Source organism: Liolophura sinensis, chromosome 11 (assembly GCF_032854445.1).
Source record: "Liolophura sinensis isolate JHLJ2023 chromosome 11, CUHK_Ljap_v2, whole genome shotgun sequence".
Classification (NCBI taxonomy): domain Eukaryota; kingdom Metazoa; phylum Mollusca; class Polyplacophora; order Chitonida; family Chitonidae; genus Liolophura; species Liolophura sinensis.
Window position 1 is genome coordinate 3,075,995 of NC_088305.1, and position 22,904 is coordinate 3,098,898.

At 40.5% G+C, this 22,904-nt stretch overlaps 1 protein-coding gene across 1 annotated transcript in view; it reads left to right on the top strand.

The window, feature by feature from the left end:
- Positions 1 to 2,555: 2,555 nt before the first annotated feature.
- The window catches only part of LOC135477476 (uncharacterized), a 104,963-nt gene continuing 84,614 nt past the window's right edge, over positions 2,556 to 22,904 (top strand). The window contains exon 1 of the mRNA XM_064757593.1: positions 2,556 to 2,664. Within this exon, the coding sequence (XP_064613663.1) occupies positions 2,663 to 2,664 (2 nt within the window). The 5' untranslated portion in view covers positions 2,556 to 2,662. The remainder of the gene's footprint in view (positions 2,665 to 22,904) is intronic.

Sequence of the window (22,904 nt, forward strand, 5' to 3'; positions counted from 1 at the left end):
GTAAAGCTTCAAGCAAATATGGGTCTAGATAAATAAATAAATAAATCTAGCTGTTTATGCATTGGCCTATATGCTTAAAAAGTATAACAACGTATAGACGCCCCTTTGAACCATGGCTGAAGCACAATAAGGTAAGAAAAATGCATTTTTTTTTTTGTTTTTTATTTTTTGATTGTTGTATCACGCCGTACTCAAGAACATTTCACTTTTACGACGGCGGCCAGCATTAAGGTGGGTGGAAACCGGGCAGAGCACAGGGGAAACCCACGACCATCCGCAGGTTGTCGGCAGACCTTCCCACGTACGGCCGGAGAGGAAGCCAGCATGAGCTGGACTTGAACTCACAGCGGCCGCATTGGTGAGAGACTACTGGGTCATTACGCTGCGCTAGCGCGCTAACCAACTGACCCACGGAGGCCCTGGTCTTCATTGTTAAACTCGAGGGAAGGTCTCCCAGCAACCTGCGGATGGTCGTGCTTCTCCCCCGGGCTTTGCACGGTTTCCTCCCACCATAATGCGGGCCGCCGTCGTATGAGTGAAATATTTGAGTACGGCGTAAAACACCAATTAAATAAATAAATAAATTATTGTTAAACTGACATAAGGCATATGGCGCATGTACTCCGTTAGGAAATAAGTTAATCTGACATGAAAATAGCTAAATTGTGGAGTTTTGTTTTACTTGACCAGTTTGTTTTAGTTAGTCCCTATATTTTGTGGCAAAAATATGCTCTTTTAATATCCGGAAACCACAGAGGTTATATATGGGCCGATCGGCTGGCTATACGGCAACTCATTATATGTAAGATTCCAGTCGGTGATCTTTTGACAATTAAATTAGACTAGATTTCTTCATGGGTCACACCCGAGTCTTCAGTAAAACCTGCATTGGTTATGACAGTAACAATTAACACAAGTATGTGAAAAGACGGAAAATCAATGGGAAATCTACAATGTATTTTGGTGGAAACAGAAAACATGTGACTTTTATCGGTCTAGGTCCTCTCTTCAAGAAGAAAAGATAAAAGCTAAATGATTAGTCTCACCTCTGCGCCGTGAAGGCATATGGTCACCTCCCAATTGACTGTGAAGTAGAAGTATACATAAAATGAAACAGGAAAAGAAAATAAGAAAGGCCATATAACGGTAAATATATGGAGCTTGTCGACATGAAGGTGAAGAGAAACAGGCCAGCACCACGCCTTGCTTAAAAGGCGGAGAATGGCAACTGTTGTGTTGGAGGTGTGAATAGATATACACTCAGGACATAAGAGCACGTGACATATCGCTTAAATTTTGCCCCAAAGCTGACAAACGACCGTGAAAGTGGGGGCGACCGTTCCCACTGTAACCCGATCGCCATTCTGTGTCTGCCGCCTTTTGTCGTCTGGGAAATAAGCTGTCGCTAAGCCGCACTTGGTCTATTGGTGTCATAGTCTGTGCCAGAGCTGCGGGTCTCAGCGATTCTGGAAAACCTGGGCGAAATGGCAACTAAATTTTATCCTTTCCACAGATTGGGTTTGATTGAAGAAAGCGACACTTATTCTACCAAAAAAAAAAAAAAGAAAAACAAACAAAAAAAAAAAAAACAAAAAAGAGAAAAAAATGGGAGGGGGTGGTGGGTGGTTGGATAGAGAGAGATTCGATTGCTAGTTAGAACAGTGAAAAACACCCCAAAAAACAAAAACCAAAAAAAAAAACAAACAATATAATGTTAAAGTTTTCCTGTATTGCTCTAAATGCTATTTAGAATTTATTTTTATGCTATTCTAGATAGCATCCTGTATTGCTCCAAATGCTATTAAGAATTTATTTTGATACAAAAAACTGCATTGATTGTTGGATTAGCTCGTTTTGGTGTATAACTAGACGTACATAATCCTGTAGATAAAGTCATAATGATTTTATCCAAAGATAAAAGAACAGTACAACAACTTAGTTTCACATGACTGCCATCTTATTTGATATCACCTTCCACGGTTGTCATTTCGGGCCAAGATACAAATTTTTAATCGTCTGCATAAATTCTAGTTTCAACCTGGATGCTCAAACTTTAAGTACGGTATGGATATACTTTCAGTGGTCTTTCCACTGATGTTCACATATTTTGGGGCTTTTTTAAAAATTTTACTTCAATAGTTTTAATCATGAGGACTTGGTATGAACAAGATAATATGTACCTGGAAAAGAAAAACGGAAGAGATCTGCATACACATGTACATAAAAAAAAACATGAATGAAAAAAAAAATCATAAAATTGTCACACTCTGTTTTTGTGTAATATTAACATTGTTAGAGCTTAAAATTTTGAACACTATTGGAGACCGTCAATCTAGCGATTTAAGCACATTGTCATAGATTGATCTAATCATTTATGAGCATTACATATATCCGCAATAAGTGAAGGGAAAATAAGCGAATAAATTATTCAGAATGAGCTGTCGATCTACAGCGGTGAAATGAAGCATAGAGCGATGGAGCATCCGGGCACCTGCGCGAGCGTTCTCCTCTCCGATGACAGACGAGTGTAGCGCGCCGATAATGGTAGGGTGGCGGAGCAAGTACAGCCATCGGGATTGGATTTTACCGAAATTCGGCGATTTCAGACGGATTCTGACGCGAAGAGAAGCCGTTGGATTGTACCCCTGCCACTGAGCTTTTCATGTGAGTATACATTTGGAAGCTTTTTCTGTCGTAAAAGCTCGAGAAGGCCCGTTGAAGTGGACACGTGCGAGGCGCCGGGAACTGGCGGCTGTCATTTTCATTGTGTCCTTATAGACCCGAGTAGGCCTAACCCAGACGCTCTGTAATACCGACTAGCATAATGTGTCTGCCTAAGACGACCAGAACCATGCTAACCTCCAACCTTACCACTGCTCTCAGCACTGCTCAAGTGTCAGCTACTTGATCTGATCGAAGTTTAATGACCGTATTTTTAGGTGCTAGCAGTTTAACAGTTTAATTTGTAGGCAGTATGCCTTGCCAGCCACATACTTGTAGGCTACTACACAAATTGTACACGTAAGTTGTACACTGTATAGAATGCTTCTATTGTTGTAGGCCTGCGGCGCCTGGCAATGGCTTGTGTTTGACAGCTCAGTGTTGTCGATATTAAAATGACTAGTGCCTACATTAAGTATATATATATATATATATATAAATTGTATCAAGTGTTGGACCCGATTTCATCCATGATGCATTGGTACATACTACAGAATAGAAAGCCATGACCAGGCGTTTAAGTGCCTAGCCAAGAGTCTCGGCTCTGATCTTTTAATATGGAACTAGGCGTAGATCACGGCCGAGGAGTCATCCTAGTTAAAATAGTGGTCTTTAAAAACAGCTTTGCGTCTAGAAACTCCGCGTTGCAAAAATCCGTGCAAAATGAACCAATACATGCATTTACCAGGCAAAACTCCAATAAATTATGTTCACCAAGACATTCTCTGTTCCTCTGCCAATTTTTGCCACATTCTGTTGCCTTTAAGGCTGGTAAATCCAAGATAATTCACAGTTGTGACGTACGCTCACACGCTGTGTTGACATTGTGACCTAATAAATCGGGTTGTTGCTCGACATGCTTGCGTATGTATAGAAACATACGTCTCTATGTTTTGATCAGCTGGCTGTCAGTTCTGACAGACAGAAAGCCATGTTACTGCAGAAGAATGAATTTGCAATTGTCTGAAGGCTATAGAGCAGAATCGTGCACCCCACAGTTGGTGCGAAATTCCAAATTAAGTTTGCATTTGCAAAAAAAAAGGGGTGGGGGGTGTCTTCGGCAACCATTCCATTCTGAATTTCAGGGAAAGGCCAACTGCTGCTGCGTATGCGCGCCTCACTGACCCAAATTTTAAAAACATGGAAGCGCGCGGCAACCTGCTCAATGAGAGCCTATTTTTGACCTCGGCTAAGATTTACAGGAGAATTGTGATGTAACGGCATGTAGCGATTGTGGCAAGATGTGCACAGTTGCCGTGCTATGTGTGTACTCAGGATGAATCTAATGTGCATGCATAGGAGTTGAACGAGAGAGTAGCTCTTTGTAAGCTGAGTTCCCATAACTCTCGGGCTAAGGGTGGCCAGTGGTCCCCGCTTTTCAGTATACATCCTTAGCCATCCTTAGACCGATGTCCCGGGCTTATTCAGCGCAATCCCAAAATATGTCACATTTCCAGAACAGTTAGGTGAACAACAACAAAATACTTTTCCCCTTTCTCCATAAAAAGAAAATGAAAGTAGTGAAGGAAAAGCAAAGCGAGTATTGTCCCTACCCCTGCTTCACAGCTGGAATAAACTCACATAAGACGTACGCTATAAACAATTTTTAAGAAACTGTCAGCAGAGAAAACTGAAAATTTATCCTCATTCACAACCATGGTAGGCCGAGATGTAGTTCTCTGTAGAAATACTTCCCTTTGCCGATTTCTGGGGAGAGAGGGACATTAAAATGTTTCCTGTTTTTTTTTTTGACTGCATGTCCTTGTACTTTGTCATTATTGCTAGTCCAGTCATAACTGGCTTACATATATTATTGAATATACATGTATGTATAAATGCATACTCTCATTCTAACATATTATATATTATGAATATACAGGTTCAACTATCAAAGTTTACAATATAATCAGCCACTACTATAATTTTTGATTAATAAATGTTGGGCCAGAAATCAAATTAAGGTGATGCTTTGACACAGCTTGCACAAATGTGTCCCCAACTGTTGATTATATTTATTATGATTCATGCATATACATGTTTATGTAGGCCTGTGGAAATATTCATGGGTCAGTGCTTCATTGAAATTCTAATAAATGTAAAAAAAAAAAAAAAAAAAAATTATCGTCAGTATAATCAATGTAAATTATTTGTTAATGTTTCTGCTGCTTTCTATTATCATGCAGGTTACGTATGATGTAAACATCTGTTAAATACATGTAAACGTTATATATACATGTATACCTACATATTGCTTATATAAGGATAGATATACATAGATAAACATGTAAATCTTCTACAAACATTGTAATGGCAATATGCTAGATCCTCCACAAATTCGACCAGAGAAGTGATGCATGTTTTAACCATATTAGAAGAATGTTCCCTGAACTGGACAGGTTATTCACCTGAACAATACATTGTATTCTTCAAAAATCTTCCCGCCGTCGTATCAGTGAAATATTCATGAGAACCGCAAAGAACACCAATTAAATAAATAAATAAATCAATCAAAATCTTCCCTTCTCAAATTTGACTGTACTGCATGTTCAAACAATAAAAGAGAACTGTGCATACATAAATCTGAAAAGAGTGTATTCTTGGTGCAATCAGTCCTTGTGGATGTAATTGAGATACAAGTATTTGTGGTTATAAACAAGGAAGCAGACCAGGGGGAATGCAGCCAAATGCCGGCCCCTGGAATATATATGTATATATAGGTATATTATTCGCTACTATGTCCCCTGGATTGACTGTTAGTACAGACAAAAGGTTTGTGGATAGATTTACATGTATGTGTGGAGCATTTTTAACCACAGCCAGCGTATTATCAAGCTGGCATAAAGCACAGGAATGTGAAGTAATAAAGACTATGGATCTGTAGGTGTCAGGGGTTGACATTAACGACAAAATGGTAGTAACAAATAGGACTTGTCTCTCAAGATACATTGTATATTGAGCCGCCTCAGTATTAGCTGGTCCTTCAGTTAAATGTAGGAAAACCTGATCAAACTCTTATATTTTCAGTCTAAATGTACATGTACATTGTATGTAAATAGATGTCATATTATAAAGTGATTGTTTAATCATGAATGTAGAGTTGGTAATCTAAATTAAACATTGATAACTCACAGGCCAGTAGAACCGGTCCCTGTTTAATTCTACTGGGGGGACCAAAATTTCATCGGCCTTTTGACTAGCAGGCCAGTGTTAATTTCAAGCCCTGAATGTACACTGCATCTGTTTGTGTTTAGGATTTATGGTTTATTGTTATGAAAACTTTATTCTATTTGCATTCAACTGATTATGCATGTATGTATAATGTACATGTACTTGGTCACCATCACCCTGTACTAATTGAAAAAAAAATACATAACGTGCACATGTGTATTCAACATAATACTTAAAAAAAAAACACAAAAAAAAAAACTGGACTGTCGCAGTAGAGCTCTGTCAAACTCACACACAAATGATAAATTTTAATTAATTCTACTTATGAATACGTCTCTGTCACCATGAACATCTGTATTATTAAATATCCTGATATCAAAGCCTTGGGCTGAGCTGCATGATTGTATAAACTGCTTCCTGACTACAGGCGGTGTTACCCAATAAGCCTGTAACAGGCTTTTAATGGTAATACCCTTAACAGCTGGCATGTACACCAGGCAGATTACCATCATTATTGTGGTCGCTATGGTTACCCCAAAGTCCTGTCTTTGTGGAACATGCATGTAGTGAGGCCTCTTTGTTTCTGTTGTGTAACAACAATTATAGGGAGTGCATAATCAGGATGCAGCACCCATAAACTCATGCATATTTATAGTATATATATCTATATGTTCCCTTTTCCCCACGTCGCACACTTTGTAGGGTATTTAGGCAGAGTCTGGCCATTAAGTGTACAGACTTGTACAGGATGGGCACACAGTGATAATAACAAGGGCGACATGAGGGAAAAGTTAGAAATTTGTGAATAAATACAGAAGCTGACAATACAGACTGATATTTCACATTTGAATTTACCTCGAGACTGAGATAAAAAGCTGACAACTACATTGTACTTGCACAGTTCAAATTCATGGAGATTTTTGCCTCCAGTATATATGCTGCAATTTTATGAAGTTGCAGTATACCAAATGTGCATGTACAGTATAAAGTGTACATGTGCACTGTGCCAGCAATATCAAGGTGTGACAAACGGGATTTCATTTGAAGAGAATGAATATGTGAAAAGCTGACAGCTACATGTATGTATGTGGCCTTGATTTCAACTGATGGGTATTTTTTTGCTGCTGTGCGCTCCATTTTCATAAAATTGCTGGAGACATAGATATTTAGGGGCGCATATGTGCATGACTGTGTAAATCTGGTAGGATGGTTAAGAAATGTTACTGTTAAACCGCTGGTTAGCTGGAGCAGCTGAGAATCTAGTTAGGAGTCTGTGCTGTCAGACCTGACTCCTAGGAGGTTGTAGGAAGAGCTTGGATTTCTTCCTGTACTGCATACATACACGTATGTGTAACCATTACAGCTCTGCACTATGTGCAACTGCTGCAGGGCTTGTGTTTATTTAAACTTGCTCCAGATGCTGCTGGTAAATTATGCGTTTATCTTGGTTTTGTCGGCTAGCATGGCCGTTTCTTGTTTCTCGTTCCACGCATTGCTTGCATTTGACCTAAAACCTCCAGGTTAAGTTTGTTGATGATTTGCATTCCTTGGCCTAGTGATGATCCTCTTACACTTTATACATGTATAGTTCAGGAGCAAAAACAGATTAATCCATTTCAATCTTTCATTCTAAATCAAATTTTGTATTTTCCTTCTGTTTTTAGGAATGATTGCACACAAAGGTACATGTAGGTGTAAAAAAGTGAATCATTGTTGGGAGAGCAAATGCAAATTTGTCGATAGTGTTACGTGTAGAAATTTCAAGAATTCGATTTTTTTTAATGTCTTGTCATGAATTGCGTTTATACGTTTTTGCGCCTGAACCCTTTATTATGTATCTGAACTATTATGTGACAGTTTTGTTGTATATTTAGCACAGTGTTATGCGTGGTACTCGGGGCCATGCTTTATCTGTAGCCATTTTAGTGCCGGAAAATGCTTGGCCTCCCAGACTCTTTGGCAGCCAAACTTATCAAGTTGTATTAAAAGTAATAAGTAACTGGAACAAAAATATAATGGTTTACCAATGAACAGTTAAGTTTTCATACAAATTTCTTTTATTCAAAGACTTAAAATCATTTTGGGTTTGCTTTTTATAAAATTAAAGTTTGAGCCTTCATTTATTTTTCTGGCCCTGTGTGTAGATATACCACACAGCTGCAACTTTAGGCATCTAAAACAAAACAAAGTGTGGAGTACAAAATGTTCATGTTCTGAGAATAATAGCTATGAGGTATACACTGGGATACCTGTGGAGATATGTACAGGTAGAATTATACAAGTAGCCTAGGCTGAGAAAGCAGCTTCTCCGCTGTTTGCAAATTGATTGCAATCTGATATTCATATTTATGTGGTATGCACATTTATACGCAGTATTTTAATGTGGTTGCTGGACATTCTGTAACATCCATTGTTTTGTTACACACCTGAAAATATTATTAACACCTGTCCTTAAACTGCATGAATATACATTTGATCACCTGTATAAGTGATAATGCCCAGTTCTTGCCTGTGGCATTGATTAGCTATGTAGTCGTCAGCATGTACAAGATTATTATAATTACTGTGTATTATGTAAGTAATTGTATTTATGTACACGTAAAAACAGACAAAAAAAAAAGAGTGAAATATTTTGGCTCCTAAATGGTGATGTTAGCCTGCTTAGGTGGATGAGATGTGGGAGTTGGTGAGAATATCAGCCTGACAGTTGCTGAAGATAGTGGGACAATACCAGGTGACAGGTCACTTGATTAAAGGTAGATTGATGGGGCTTAGTCACTCAGGTGTATAGAAAGCCCCCCCCCTCCCCCCTGCCCCCCAAAACCCCACAGCTCTCACTTCGTTGCCAAGGCTCATGACAACCCCATCAGGGGAGGCAAACTCAGTCTCTGACTCATACCAATCTTTGTGTTCCTCAATACAAGAATATCCCAATTGACTTCTGCTGCTGGCATCTGCAGTAGGCAAGCACCATCTGTTTGGATGCACAGTCTTGTTGGTCTGTTTTCTTTGGATGCAGGGCCATACCATACTGCTTGGTTGCAAGCAGATGTACATGTAACTTGCAAATAAGCTTTGCAGGTATGCACTGTAGGTATCAGAGTTCCAGGGCCTTGGAAGTTCTGGAAATTGGGAAACGAACTTGCCTCAGGTACATGTACTTACCTATTTGCAAGTGCATGTACTTACCTATTTACAAGTACATGTACTTACCTATTTACAAGTGCATGTAGACAGACTACAGAACCTACCTGAGTTTTGACTGTATGCAACAAACTGACTCTTTTTACGCAGCAAAAACTGGTATGCATATACGTGCATATTAAAATAAACACATCTGTTTGACCACTCCAGTTGTCTATAAAACACCAATTTTTGGGAGACAGCTTTCTAGTCCCACCATACACATACTTATGGATAAGACATCTGCATTCAGATAAAAATGGCAAAACTGGAAAATGCGAATTTTAGTTCTTCAGAACTTGGAAAAGCCTGGAAATTTGTAATTGCTAAGGTGTACTTGCACAGACCCAGCTGGTATTCATGTCTGTGGACAGTTTTTCTGACCCATCCCACATGTACATGTACACAGTAAACACAGCTTAGGAGATTGCTTTCCCAGATGCTGCATGCCCCAATGTACAGGCATCTGGTATATAGCCTACACGAAGGTCCACAGGAGCCATACCTAAGGCTTCATCAACCAGATGTACAGGTACAGATATGTCATAGATGTATGTACCTTTCCCAGTGTCACTAATTAATGTCAGGTGTGCTGAATGGTACATACACACCCTGCGTGTATGTATCATTATATCAGTAGCATATTGGCAGGTGTACAGAGTCGATTGGTTCTAAGTGAGATTACACTTATGGAGCTTACTGTTACCTTGTCAAGTCCTATATAAAGGATGGATTTTACTGGTTTCACCTGCGTGGAACCCTCTTCCCAACATTAGGGAAGCTCTGAGTTGGAATTGTCCACTTTAATAGTTTGGGTGTCTATGCAGAGTTGTATGGCTCACCCTTCACTAGCATCGCATATCTAAAGTCATTTTAGTTCCAGAAAATATTTAAGTACCTAAACAACATGTAATCAAGGTGTGTTAAAACCTACAATAAAATTGAAAAAAAAAAAGATTAAGGTTTATCAATAGAAAGTTAAGTTTTCATACTAATTGACTCTCAGAAAGCATCATTTTGAATTGTGTTTTATGAATTCTCTTTGATTGATTGGTGTTTTACGCCGTACTCAAGAATATTTCACTTATATGACAGCGGTCAGCATTATGGTGAGAGGAAACCGGGCAGAGCCCGGGGGAAACCCATGACCATCCGCAGGTTGCTGGCAGACCTTCCCACTTACGGCCGGAGAGGAAGCCAGCATGAGCGCGACTTGAACTCACAGCGACCGCATTGGTGAGAGGCTTCTGGGTCATTTTGCTGCGCTAGCGCGCTAACCGACTGAGCCACAGAGGCCCCCTGAATTTTCTTTATGCACAGTGATAATTACGTGTATATTTGAGATCAGAACCTTCAACTTTTTCTCGATATGGCCCTAATTTCTCTGGATAAAAGTTTAACTCTTCAAAATAAAACTTTAAGATTTCAATGTAGTGCTTATTGTTTAAGCTGGAATGGTCATTGTCATATCATAATTATCATAGACTCAATGAAGAAAGGTCAGTCTCAAATTTTTTTTCTTTTAATATAGGACATTAACTTATTGAGGAGCCTGAGTACAACGCAACACGAAATTCTGCGCTCTCTGACGAGCCAGGCAAATAAATAAATACGTCTTTTACTTTATCCGTGTATATTTCAGTGGTCATTTGTTTAGGAAATAGATGGTTTGCAATGGCAGCCGTCTTTGAGGTATGTTTGTGTATACTGCCCATTGTGTGCCCTCTCTGCCCAGCTTATGACCTGTAACAGTAGACACCCAGCCAGCAATACTCAATCTTACATCAAAGATGGCTGCTATTGCAAACCAACTAATGCAAATTTGCACTTGCTATTTAAGCCATTTATTGGCAATACAGCAGCTTGTTTACCTTGATTATAATATTATTGATCATGACTAAAACTAGGTGAGGTGAATGCATGTATGGAGGCTACTTGTAGTTGTACAGCCTGTGCCAGTGATACACACCATTTGCCAGTATTGAACAGTTCTCTGGTACAATAGATATAACTGGTGCTAACAAAGAGATGGAGGGGAAATAAGACACAGCTGGGGGTAGGCGATAAAGCGGTCCATTCATAACCCCAGGGATTCTCCTCTAAACTTGTTGTTCTCTTGTCAGTGTATGTACAGGTACTCAGTACCTGTGATGTTATAATACCACCCTGACCCCCAGTGTACGTACAGGCACTCTGTGCCTGTGATGTTGTAAAACCACCCTTACCCCCAGCGTACGTACAGGCACTCAGTACCTGTGATGTTATAAAACCACCCTGACCCCAAGTGTACTTACAGGCACTCAGTACCTGTGATGTTATAATACCACCCTGACCCCAAGAAGCTGTCAGTCCTGTCAGATGACGTGATCTTTGTGTATGTGCATACCTTAGCTCTCAACCCAGATAGGACCAAAGAAGTAAGAGACCCAAACAGGGGGTTCAAGGGGCTGCAGACCCTTGCTCTCATCCATGGAAAATTCCTGGTTGGCGTTCAGGGGAAGCCCCCATGATGTGAGAAACGTGGGACTTGTGTCAAAAACGTGACATCAGTGATGCATGTGTTGATGTGCACTATTGTACAGCTTGACAATCAGAGCATGTGAACGCAACTTCAATCGCACATGCATGAAGAATTTTTCTCTACTGTTTTTAGTCAAGTGGGAACATGTTTTCCATGTTAAATCTGAGTAGTAATTCTTGGAAGAGAAACTGATATTACTTACATGTAAGTGCGCAGAAACAAGGAGGTACATGTGACTCTTCAAGGTTTAATGAGTAAATTGGAGATACTGTTTGATAAATGGGAGATACTTTTTGATCAGATGCATTTTATACCACTGAAAGTATATTAATAAAAACTTTAGGGCAATATTTTGTGGCAAAACAGTGTGACATGCGTTGTTGTTGTTGTTATTGCTGTTGATCGTTAACGTGATTTTGTGTTGGTCGTCGTCATGTCAGCCAGAGGTACAGACAATTTGTGAAGTCCTCACTCTCACTGTTTGTTGGCCGCTGGTGCCATAAGCTGCCATCAACACTGGCTTGACTATTTGCGCAGTGTAATGTTTGCTGAAGACAGCTTGTCTTCTACTAGTATGGTGTGTTTATTAGGGAAAGGTTGTCAGTCATTTGATAAAGGTCGGTGGTTTACACCAGGCACATGGCCTTCCTCGATCCACTCATAAAACTGAGAGCTATCATAATTGTGGAAAAAATGTTTGTGGCATTAAACAATAATCTAATAAATAAATAAGCGATGCTTTCATGTAGATGACTTGTCAGTTTATTGGTTACGTGTGGGTATATGTACATGTAGATACATGTAACCAGCCCAAATGTTTTCCACAACGAAAACGGCGGTAGACATATTGCCTCAACATCACAGGCCAACCATGCACATGTAGACAGGCTGTCAGGCTTTCACCAGTTTATAGCAGCGTTATGGTGATACTTTTGTGATATCAAGCCGCCCACTCCACCTGACTCACACAGCTAATTCTCACCACAGATACTTGTAAATAATTCATGGTCTAGCACCGGTCACCCTACTCGTCATTCCAGAAGGCGGATTCTTAAATAATAAGACTCTAGTATTGGAAATAAGCCAATATGGGCAGTCTTCCCCCACTGACTCAGGTGTTTGTCAGGAGCTGACCAGTGTGAGTCATCCTGTCACGCTCTAAATAAATTAGCATTGGTGGCCAAAAGTCCAGAGCACATTGACCATTGGTCAGTATGTGTTAATGGCTGTTATGAGCTAATCCACTGGCACTGCTTGACCCATCCCAGGAAGCTTGCATACAAGCCCTTAAGTTCTGATTATATCTATTTTCCCACAGATCTGTACATTGTAGCGGTGAGATGCCAGTGTCAGGAGGACTAACTATACAGTGTATACCACTACATGCACATATGTACATATTATTAAACTTCATACAGATTAGGGTGTAAACTTCAATGTTGAGTCAGTCTTTATGTACAGTATGTCAGGTACTTGCCATCTCATATCCTTGAGAGATTTCTTGCTTAATCCTGTACTATTTTCAGTTTTATTATTATTATTACTATTATTATATATTATTATTTTCAACGATTGTTATTAATCACCAATACCTGCCATTAATCTCCAACACCTGCCATTAATTACCAATTCTTGTCATTAATATGGAATCCTTTAATTACCAACGAGTATTGTTCATTTATTTGTAGCCAATACATGTATTTGTCATTAATGACCAATATTAGTTTGTCATTAATTTGAATGAAAAAAACAACACATTTCAAATTAAAAAGAAAAGATGTGTTAGAGATTGGGATTTTGTACCTGTTTTTATGTGATCTGTATGCCATACACTGTATCAGCATACATGGGAGGGTCTGCCAGCAACCTGTGGATGGACATGGGTTTGCTGAGGGCTCTACCCAGTTTCCTCACACCATAATGCTGACTGCCGTTGTACATGTATAAGTGAAATATTCTTGAGTACGGCATAAAACACCAATTAAATAAATAAATAAATACACTGTATCAGGGTTCTGGGTGAAAGAACCAACCAGAATATGAAGCCAGGTTATAGGAGAAAAACTCACACTGTAAAGCAATACAAGCGGGCGAGCCACTCGTATCCAACATGAAACCTATCAAGCACAAAGCATGTACATGAGGCCTACAGACTTAGTCATTCAAGCTGCAAATCATGTAGGCTTGTCAATGCTCCCTATAATATCAGGGTTTGGCCAACAACTTAGGAACCTAGGCTCTGCATGGTTTTCTCCCTCCACTTCTTCTTTCTCCTTAATCCTTGTGGAACCTAGGCTCTGCATGGTTTTCTCCCTCCACTTCTTCTTTCTCCTTAATCCTTGTGGAACCTAGGCTCTGCATGGTTTTCTCCCACCATAATGTTGGAAATAAGTGAAATATTCTTGGGTGTCAAATAAATAAATCAAACCTCTGCGGTGAAAACAATGTACTGTACCTCTCTTTGGTTTTAGTAGCTTAGGTAAATGGCTTATTCATTCGCTGACCTGTTACAGAAGGCTATGTATTTATGAAAAACTGAGACTTATTGATACAGTAAGAGAATCATCGAACTCTCTGATTCGCGGCTGTCAGTTGATGGGAGCTGAATGTATGTGCACAGCCCAGTCAGGTGATCAATCAAGCGTTGTTGTAACAGGGGCCAAGATAATTGATTGGAATGGACGTAAGTGCGTCTGTGCGCAATCAATTACAATTGGTCACGGATGATGGCAACTGTCTGTCTGCTATAACACAGCACCTGTAGGCCAGCATTGATCGTCTAAACCCCTCTTTCTCTTTTACTTCTACTTCTCTCCCTCCTGACCCAATCTCCTACCCTGGGGCAACCTGTACATGAACATCTGTTACTTCAAGGCCTCTCCCCCCACCGGATAAGTCTGTGATTTTACCAGCTATGCGCCACATCCTTGGCCTTGTCTCAAATTCTGCACAGTATTTTTGCCTCTGTACCCTTTACTACATATTATAAGCATCCCTATCCCCTTTAGGCATCCCCCTTCCATTTGCCCCCTCCCTCCCTCTTTATATTCTATGCTGTCCTCGGTATGTCCATTTCCTCAACCCCCAGGCAGTCAATGTAATCATTACAGCACTGTGCCCTGTCTCACTTTGAACACCTAATTATACTCCATGTTCAGATTGACCCAGATAGCCATATGTCAGTAGTCTCAGTTGTCCGTAAACAAAGGATCCCTGCTGGATTTGTCATTGACACGCTGCTGCAAGCTCTACATTACTCACGCTTTCATTACATTCATATTGTTGCTTCATTAAAATGGGTTTAAATTCTAATTAAAGTCCTTCAAATTACATTTAGGTGCATATCAATGTGGGTACTGCAGGGCTGTGATATTGCAAGGTAGTTGTTACATGATGTAAACAATGTCCTCAATGACTACACCTGCTATCTGAACAATGTGCTGAAGTGGGGTGAGTGAAGAGTGGCTATCTGCTAACAACACAAACGACTGAAGAGATGTCCTGTGACAATGTGCATATCTACCATATGTGATTAGTGAAGTACAGGTACAAATAATGTTCTCAGTAGAGTATGGGGGTCTCCGTGGCTGAGTGGTTAGCGTGCTAGCATTGCACCATTACTCATGACCGAATGTGGCCATTGTGAGTTCAAGTCCAGCTCCTGCTGGCTTTCTGTCTGGGTGTAAGTGGAAAGGTCTGTCAGCGACCTGCAGGTGGTCGTGGGTTTCCTGCGAGATGTGGTTGGTTTCCACCCACCAAGAGGCTGGCTGACTGTTGTACAAGTTAAATATTTCAGAGTGGCACTCAAGTAAATAAATAAATAGTATGTGCACCTCATTTTGTCATCAGAAATACAATGTACATGTACATCCAAACAGTGGCTTATTGCTTCTGGCCTGTGTTGCAGACCTCATGGAGAAATGGATATATGTATATCCCTGATGATGAGAGAAGTGAAATGCAACTCAGGAGTGCATTATATACATGTATGTAAACCTAGATAGGGATGGGGTAGTCCCGGCTGGTGGTAGGGGGGGATAAACCTCCTGGGGGTGGAGACACAGATAGTGTTGTGAAATGTAGGGTCATACCCTGTTGCCCTGATAGTGACACCCTCCTGGGTACCAGTGGTCAAATGATGTGGCTATTACAAACTAGGATTAATTTTCAGGACTTGGCCCCTGGTCAGCTGGGGTCAGATAACAGTACTTGTGGTCACCAAGGTGATAATCACCCTAGATGGGACTCCAGCCAAATCAGCCTGTTTCAGAGGGGTGCCTAATTGACCTCTGGACACTTTTACCACTGTATTACTACATGCCATGTAAGATGGTGTAGTCTGAATGTGCGGGAGAGTCCAGCCTACACATGGAGCTGTTTGCTGATGCCACACTGGAAGCATTGGGATATGGATGTGTTTAAAATAGATACATACACTGTTACAGCTGTGTTAAGATATGCACAAACTTGTAAAAGGGAAATACATGGGGATTTTTGTTTTTGTAGTGTCCTGTAAACCTGACTTTGGAGGAGAGCAATCCACAGAGCATCTGTAAATTGATTTATTTTTACTTATACAGTGTATATTTACATGTACAAACTCATTTATGAAGTTGCATACATCTCCGAACATAGGAACTTGTGGAGATAAATGCACATGGACTTCTGATCGAGCAAACTTTGCAGATATGGAGGAAAAAGGAGTAAACCACCAGTCTTTGGCAAGTTACTGACAAACTTTCTCATATGCAGCACATACATGTAGGTGTTCACACCAGATTGGCCTTCATGGAAGTACATCAGCTTGTGGAACCTGGTTGTGCGTTTCCCTCCATCATGTTGGCTGTCGTCGTGTAGGTGAAATATTCTTCTGTATAGCCTAAGACATCAATGAAATAAATAAATCAAATGATTGAGGGGCCTCCATGGCTCAGTCGGTTAGCGGGCTAGCGCAGCATAATGACCCAGAAGCCTCTCACCAATGTGGTCGCTGTGAGTTCAAGTCCAGCTCATGCTGGCTTCCTCTCCAGCAGTAAGGTCTGCCAGCAACCTGCGGATGGTTGTGGGTTTCCCCTGGGCTCTGCCCCGTTTCCTCCCACCATAATGTTGGCTGCCGTCGTATCAGTGAAATATTCTTGAGTACGGCGTAAAACACCAATCAAATAAATAAATCAAATGATTGAGCACAGCATCTACATGTGTATTACTTGTGATAATGGGACATCTACATATACTGGCTATAAAAATCTTGTGGCTTTAACTGTCAGAAGAGTTGTCTAGTCAAGTTGTTCTTTGTTTTAGATATTACTCGTACATATGGTGTCTTCATTCACCAGCTACGTGTAGCACATATTTATTTGCTTGAGTGAAAATCTTTAAGCATTGACTTTCAGAAAGTTTTTTTTTGTGTATTTATTTACTGGTTAGTGTATTGCGTTGTACTCAAGAATATTTCACTAATATGACGGCAGCTTGCATTATTGTGGGAGGAAATCGGGCAGAAAGTTGTTTAGCCTATTTGTTTTTGATATTACATGTGTTGTCTTAATATCATATGTGGACAGTGAACAATCAAGTGATGTGTCATCCTTAAAAAACCCTTTCTTGTGTAGAACACAACCCTATCAGGAAAAATAAGGTGTACGAGATTATTTGATCTATTTATTTTTTTTTTATTCTGGCTGTTAAAAAAGATGTGAACTTTTAAGACATAAACATTAAGAGAAAAATGAAAGAAAAACTTTACGGGCCCTGTTTGGAGTTTTGGTTGGGTTAGTCGCAACAAACAGTTGTTAATGTTTTGCCTCATTCATTTCTGACAGCTTACATTTATTGTCTAGAGTAGATATAGGTTTTGTTTGATTATTTTATTGTTGAAACATTGATGAAAACAGCAAATTTGACAGACCTAGATGTGGGAGAAAAAAGCTTGTCTACTGGCCTTATTTCTACCTAGAGCTGATCTAGGCCGATTTTGAACCCGATATAACGGGTTTGGGCGTGGCCAGTTTGGGCGCCCAAACGAGTGACAAAGAAAAACAATATTCGCGGAAAAATGAACTTCACTGCTTGTATGGATCGGTCTAAACAGTAGGAAACAAAACGACATCAAAACACCCTTAAATAGGCCATTACAATCACAATCGGTAGCTAGCGTGATGTATTGTTTAAATCTCTGCAAAGAGGATACAGAATATGCATTGTCACATGCTGTTTGAATCTGCGCGGAGAGTGGAACTCTTCTCCCAATAAATGTTAGGATAATCAGGTCACACGTGCAAGACAGTGACCTCAGACAGGTTGAAGGACATCGCGCATACAAAGCCAATGCAACTGAACGTGCGCGGTGACCCCGAAATCGTGCACTAGGCAAGAAATGGCAGGCGAGGTGATAGCGAGACGTACCGGTTGATTGATGCCAAAATGCCGCGTCCAAAGACGACTAGAGTTAGCCATAACAAAAAAGCGTCAACGTATAGATCCGGCCGATTAAACAGCACAGAGGACCTGAAAAATCCACAAAAAATAACAGATTTTTTTGGCGGTAGTGGTCGAAATAAGGCAAGGATTTCAGAAGCAAATGAAACACGTGACGGCATCGATAGTGAGGGAAGTGCTGCAGAGCCAGAGGTGCCGGAGTCGGGCGTGCTGATATCCCCTAGCCCCGAACCGGCGTCGGCAAGCACCAGCGAAACACCAAGCACTTCTAAACTTCACACCCAAGAAAACTTGGAAAATATACAGGAAAATGTCGACAGCGATAGGCCTTCAACACCAGAACAAACCGAGCCTTTAGACTATAGCACAACGGAGGGCAAAAGATTTGACGGACGAACAAACAGGGACGGTCAATCACGGGCCCTGTGGGAAAAAATGTTTTCTTGGATTTATTACAGTCATGACCAACAAGGTTGGAAGTGCAAATTATGTGAGGAATATGCTGTAACAGGTGACGAGACATGGAAAAATAAAGCAGTTAAACTAGAAGGCCATCCAAAAAGGGTTTTAGAAAATCACAGCCGTGGCAGTAAACACCAGAATGCCATTACTCAGAAAAGAGCTATACAAGCCATGGTTTCCAAGGGAAATATAACACAGCAGATAACGAGCGGAGAAATGGGCTTCAGTGAAAGATCGTAGGATCCTGCCTTGCTGAATCATAATGTGCTAATTTTCATTTGAAAAGATGAACTTGGTGAGTTAATACACAATTTGTTTGAGACTTTTTGCACATTATGGTTCTGAATGTATCTATTATGTGCATGTCTGACATACTGATAGTTATCAAGTCAATACATAAGAAATAGAATGTTTACTATAATGAGCAAGTAAATGAACTCAAAGCAGTGCTTGGGTGAAAGTCAAGGTACATTGTGCATGCACTTGTTTATTTACAACAACAAACCTGCTGACATATATGTGATGGTATGTGTTATAAATTAAAACCCGAGGGTCTGCGACAAAATGCACTGTTTCATTATTTGTCACATGTATGTATGTCACATCTAAAACTCAGGGTCAGTCCCAGTTCGTAGGCCTACAACAGAGACGTATATCGTTATATTATTAAAACATATATATATAGATGTAAAATATAAATGTGTGGATAGTATTAACTAATATTTTAAGCTGTTTAAAATACCTGAGAGTGCTTTTCATAACATCTATCAAAGTGCTTAATATGGCCTAGAATGCATTTCTGGGCGTCGAAAAAATCTAGCGGCTGGGGGCCTGCGGCCACCAGACCCCCGGCTAATAGGCAACGCCTCGCTACGCTCGGCCCAAGGGTGCCCAAACTTTGGACCTAGAATAGCCCCAGTTTCTACCGTACATGTACATCAAACATTTCTAGCTGACTTGAGTGCAGAGTTTAGCCTAATGCTTTTGTGTCGCAAACATGAATGTGTACCCATGGTACGTTGTAGGTGTGTTAACAGAGGCTTCAGTTGATCCGTGACCATTGTACACGCGGGCTTAATTTCTCCAGGGGTCAGTTTTCTCGATGGGCTTCATGCGATCAGCAAAGAGATTCAATTAGATGAGGCAGATCATGGCAGTTGTGCACAGTGGACAAACAGACAGCATGTTTGCAGAACTCACTAAATTCATCCCAATAATTGGTCACTAGTGCTGGACATGACATCTTGACTTGACAAGATCGGGCACAATTGACCGGTGAAATGCGGTATGGCCGGTGGCCTGGCTTTGGTCAGAGGCATGACAAGTCAGACGTACAGCCTGACAGACGTGTGATTATGAAGATGAATACAGTTCAAAGAGAATAGCAACTGATTGGCTACTAGATGACATAGGGGATTGCGTGCCTACTACCCGGGTCAGCTTGACGAAAACAGCATTTATTTGATCATGCTTAATGCCGTACCTTAGAATTTCTAACTTACAGGTACATGTATATGATGGGGGTCAGTTTTATGGGATGAGAAAACCGGAGTGCTTGGGGTAAACCAACAGACTTTGACAGGTTACCGATTTCTTACATGTGGCCCATACTACACCGTGTTGGTGGAAGAGGAAGTGTCTTCTGTGAACGTAAAACATTGGAATTTAGGGGGCCACATGAGTGTCATCAATGTGTTATTGTCCCTAAGGTACCGCAAGCTGTGAGAGCAATCCACAGTTACCTGTCTAAGGCGGGATCTGAACATATAGTCAGGAAACAAATACATGTACACATGTATGCATACTGTAGAAACAGTAGGGTTACAGTTAAAATTGTAGTTTTACATCTTGGATCAAATGGGCCTTTCTGCATATACATCTACATGTAACATTCTGAAGATTTCCTCAGGATGCACCGAATTTTATGTAAATAATAACTCTGATAACAAAGAGGGGAGTTTACGATTGTGTTGGAACTGGAATTTTGATAGAGTCTTTGTTTGTAGTGTGCAAGTGTCAGTGCTCAGCAGGACTTCACCCCTGACTGCCCCCCTCTCCCCTAACTACCCCCCTGATTACCCCCCTGCCAACCCCCCCCCCCGACTGCCCCTCCCCCCGACTGCCCCTCCCCCCTAACTGCCCCCCCCCTAACTGCTCCCCCCTCAAAAAAATACATACTGAGGGCTGGAGTCTCCCTGTTTCAGTCAAACTTCCAATCCATTATTACACTTTATTGCGATGCATACATGTATCTGTGGTGGGCTAGAAATAGGCGCTGTATCACGACTATAGTAAACTGTGGGTTTCATGGTTTTAGTTATTTTTTTATTTATTTCTTTCATTGGTGTTTTAGGCTGTGCTTAAGAATATTTCACTTATACAACGACAGCCAGCATTATGGTGGGAGGAAGCCGGGCAGATCTGAGGGGAAACCGATTGTCATCTGCAGCCCATGTCTTTCTGTATGTAAACTACATGTGTACTTGTATGTATGTATGTACATGTATGTAAAACTTATTAGTGTATATATACATGTATATGTGTGTGCACAGCATGATAATAGCTTGTATGTAGACTTAATGAGGATAATTTGTCAGTTAACTGACTAATAATGATGTCTTAAGAGCAGATTACATGGGTATGCGCGGCTGTGGGTGCGTTCTGTTTTTTATGTGTACATTACACTTTTACATGCCCTTGTGGTGTCATGCGCCATAATTCCGGAGGACGGAAGTGACAGAAAATCATGCAGCCCGTAATCTGTAACATACATTGTACATTCATCTAGTGTATATACATATACTATATAACCATGTACATGTACTACAGTGGAGTACTTCAAGTGTATTATTTCTGAGTACTGTAGTTGTGGTTTCAAACAAGGATGGAGTAATGCTGTCTAATTTCAGTCATATGGAGCACTTATAAGTATGACTGTACATCAGGAGGGCAGTGTGTTTCTGGGTCAGTTTTTGTGTGTTCAAGTATACCCCCACAATTTCCCCTCCCCTAACCTCCCATTCCTCTCCTGGTCTCCTGTCCCTCCATTTCCGGGGCTGATCTAAGGTTCCCCTATGCACCCCGATGAAGTAGGAAGGCCTTCTAACATCAGCCATGACTTTCCATCTGTCCATGGCTGTTTTAGCTGGCTTCTGTTTTGGTAATTTGTTTTCTGTCCACTGTTGACCAGATTTCCTCTGACAGCAAGATCAGATTGTGGATTGCTCCAGCTGACATTTATGGAATTGAAATGTCGAAGGGACAGTTGAGGTCATTTGTCTACTGACCACATGACCTGGACTGCCAGTAGGCTGCAGCCAGTAGCCAGTGAGGAAGCACTTCCCTGTGTGTACATCTGCTGTAATTCTGAAACCTTTTGCCTGTTAGGAAGATAGCCACTCATGCACATATATTCTGAGGTCACTTATAAGCTCTGTAGTCTATCTGATAAAGTTATGCAGTTTTCTGAACCCAACCAATGTACATGTAGTTTTGTCTCCAAAATGAAATTAAAAAAAGTGCATAAATGGAGCTGAAGGTTGCTTTTTCCTAGATGTTCATTTGTATATTCATGCGAAAAAGCACGGAATTAAGGTATGTATGTTACAGTGTATATTATTTATGAGCATTTTTCTAGGCTCAGATATATGTACACACTCCATGCACCTTTAATTATAAGATTAATACAAACATTCATTTTTTCATTTGATACATTAGGAGACATTTTATTGTTCAGTCTGAAATGCTGTAGAAAGGTATATGGTCAGTTTGTGGAGAAGCCTTTAGCTAACCCAGGGATAGAGGTACAATTGTACATCATATATTGTATCCCCAACAGCTGGCAGTGTTTTACTGGGTGCAGGAAGTCCCTAAGGCTGCTCTGTGTATATACCCCAGATGATGATACTGGACCCACAGCCTCTGTATAGAGAATAGGTGTAAACATAGAGCATAAAATTAACCAACTGCTAGGCCTATGTACAGAGAATCAGTGTAAACATAGAGCATACCATTAACCAATTGCTACGCCTACGTACAGAGAATCAGTGTAAACATAGAGCATACCATTAACCAACTGCTACACCTATGTACAGAGAATCAGTGTAAACATAGAGCATACCATTAACCAACTACTACACCTATGTACAGAGAATCAGTGTAAACATACAGCATACCGTTAACCAACTACTACACCTATGTACAGAGAATCAGTGTAAACATACAGCATACCGTTAACCAATTGCTACGCCTACGTACAGAGAATCGGTGTAAACATACAGCATACCATTAGCCAACTGCTACGCCTATGTACAGAGAATCAGTGTAAACATACAGCATACCATTAACAAACTGCTACGCCTATGTACAGAGAATCGGTGCAAACATACAGCATACCATTAACCAACTGCTA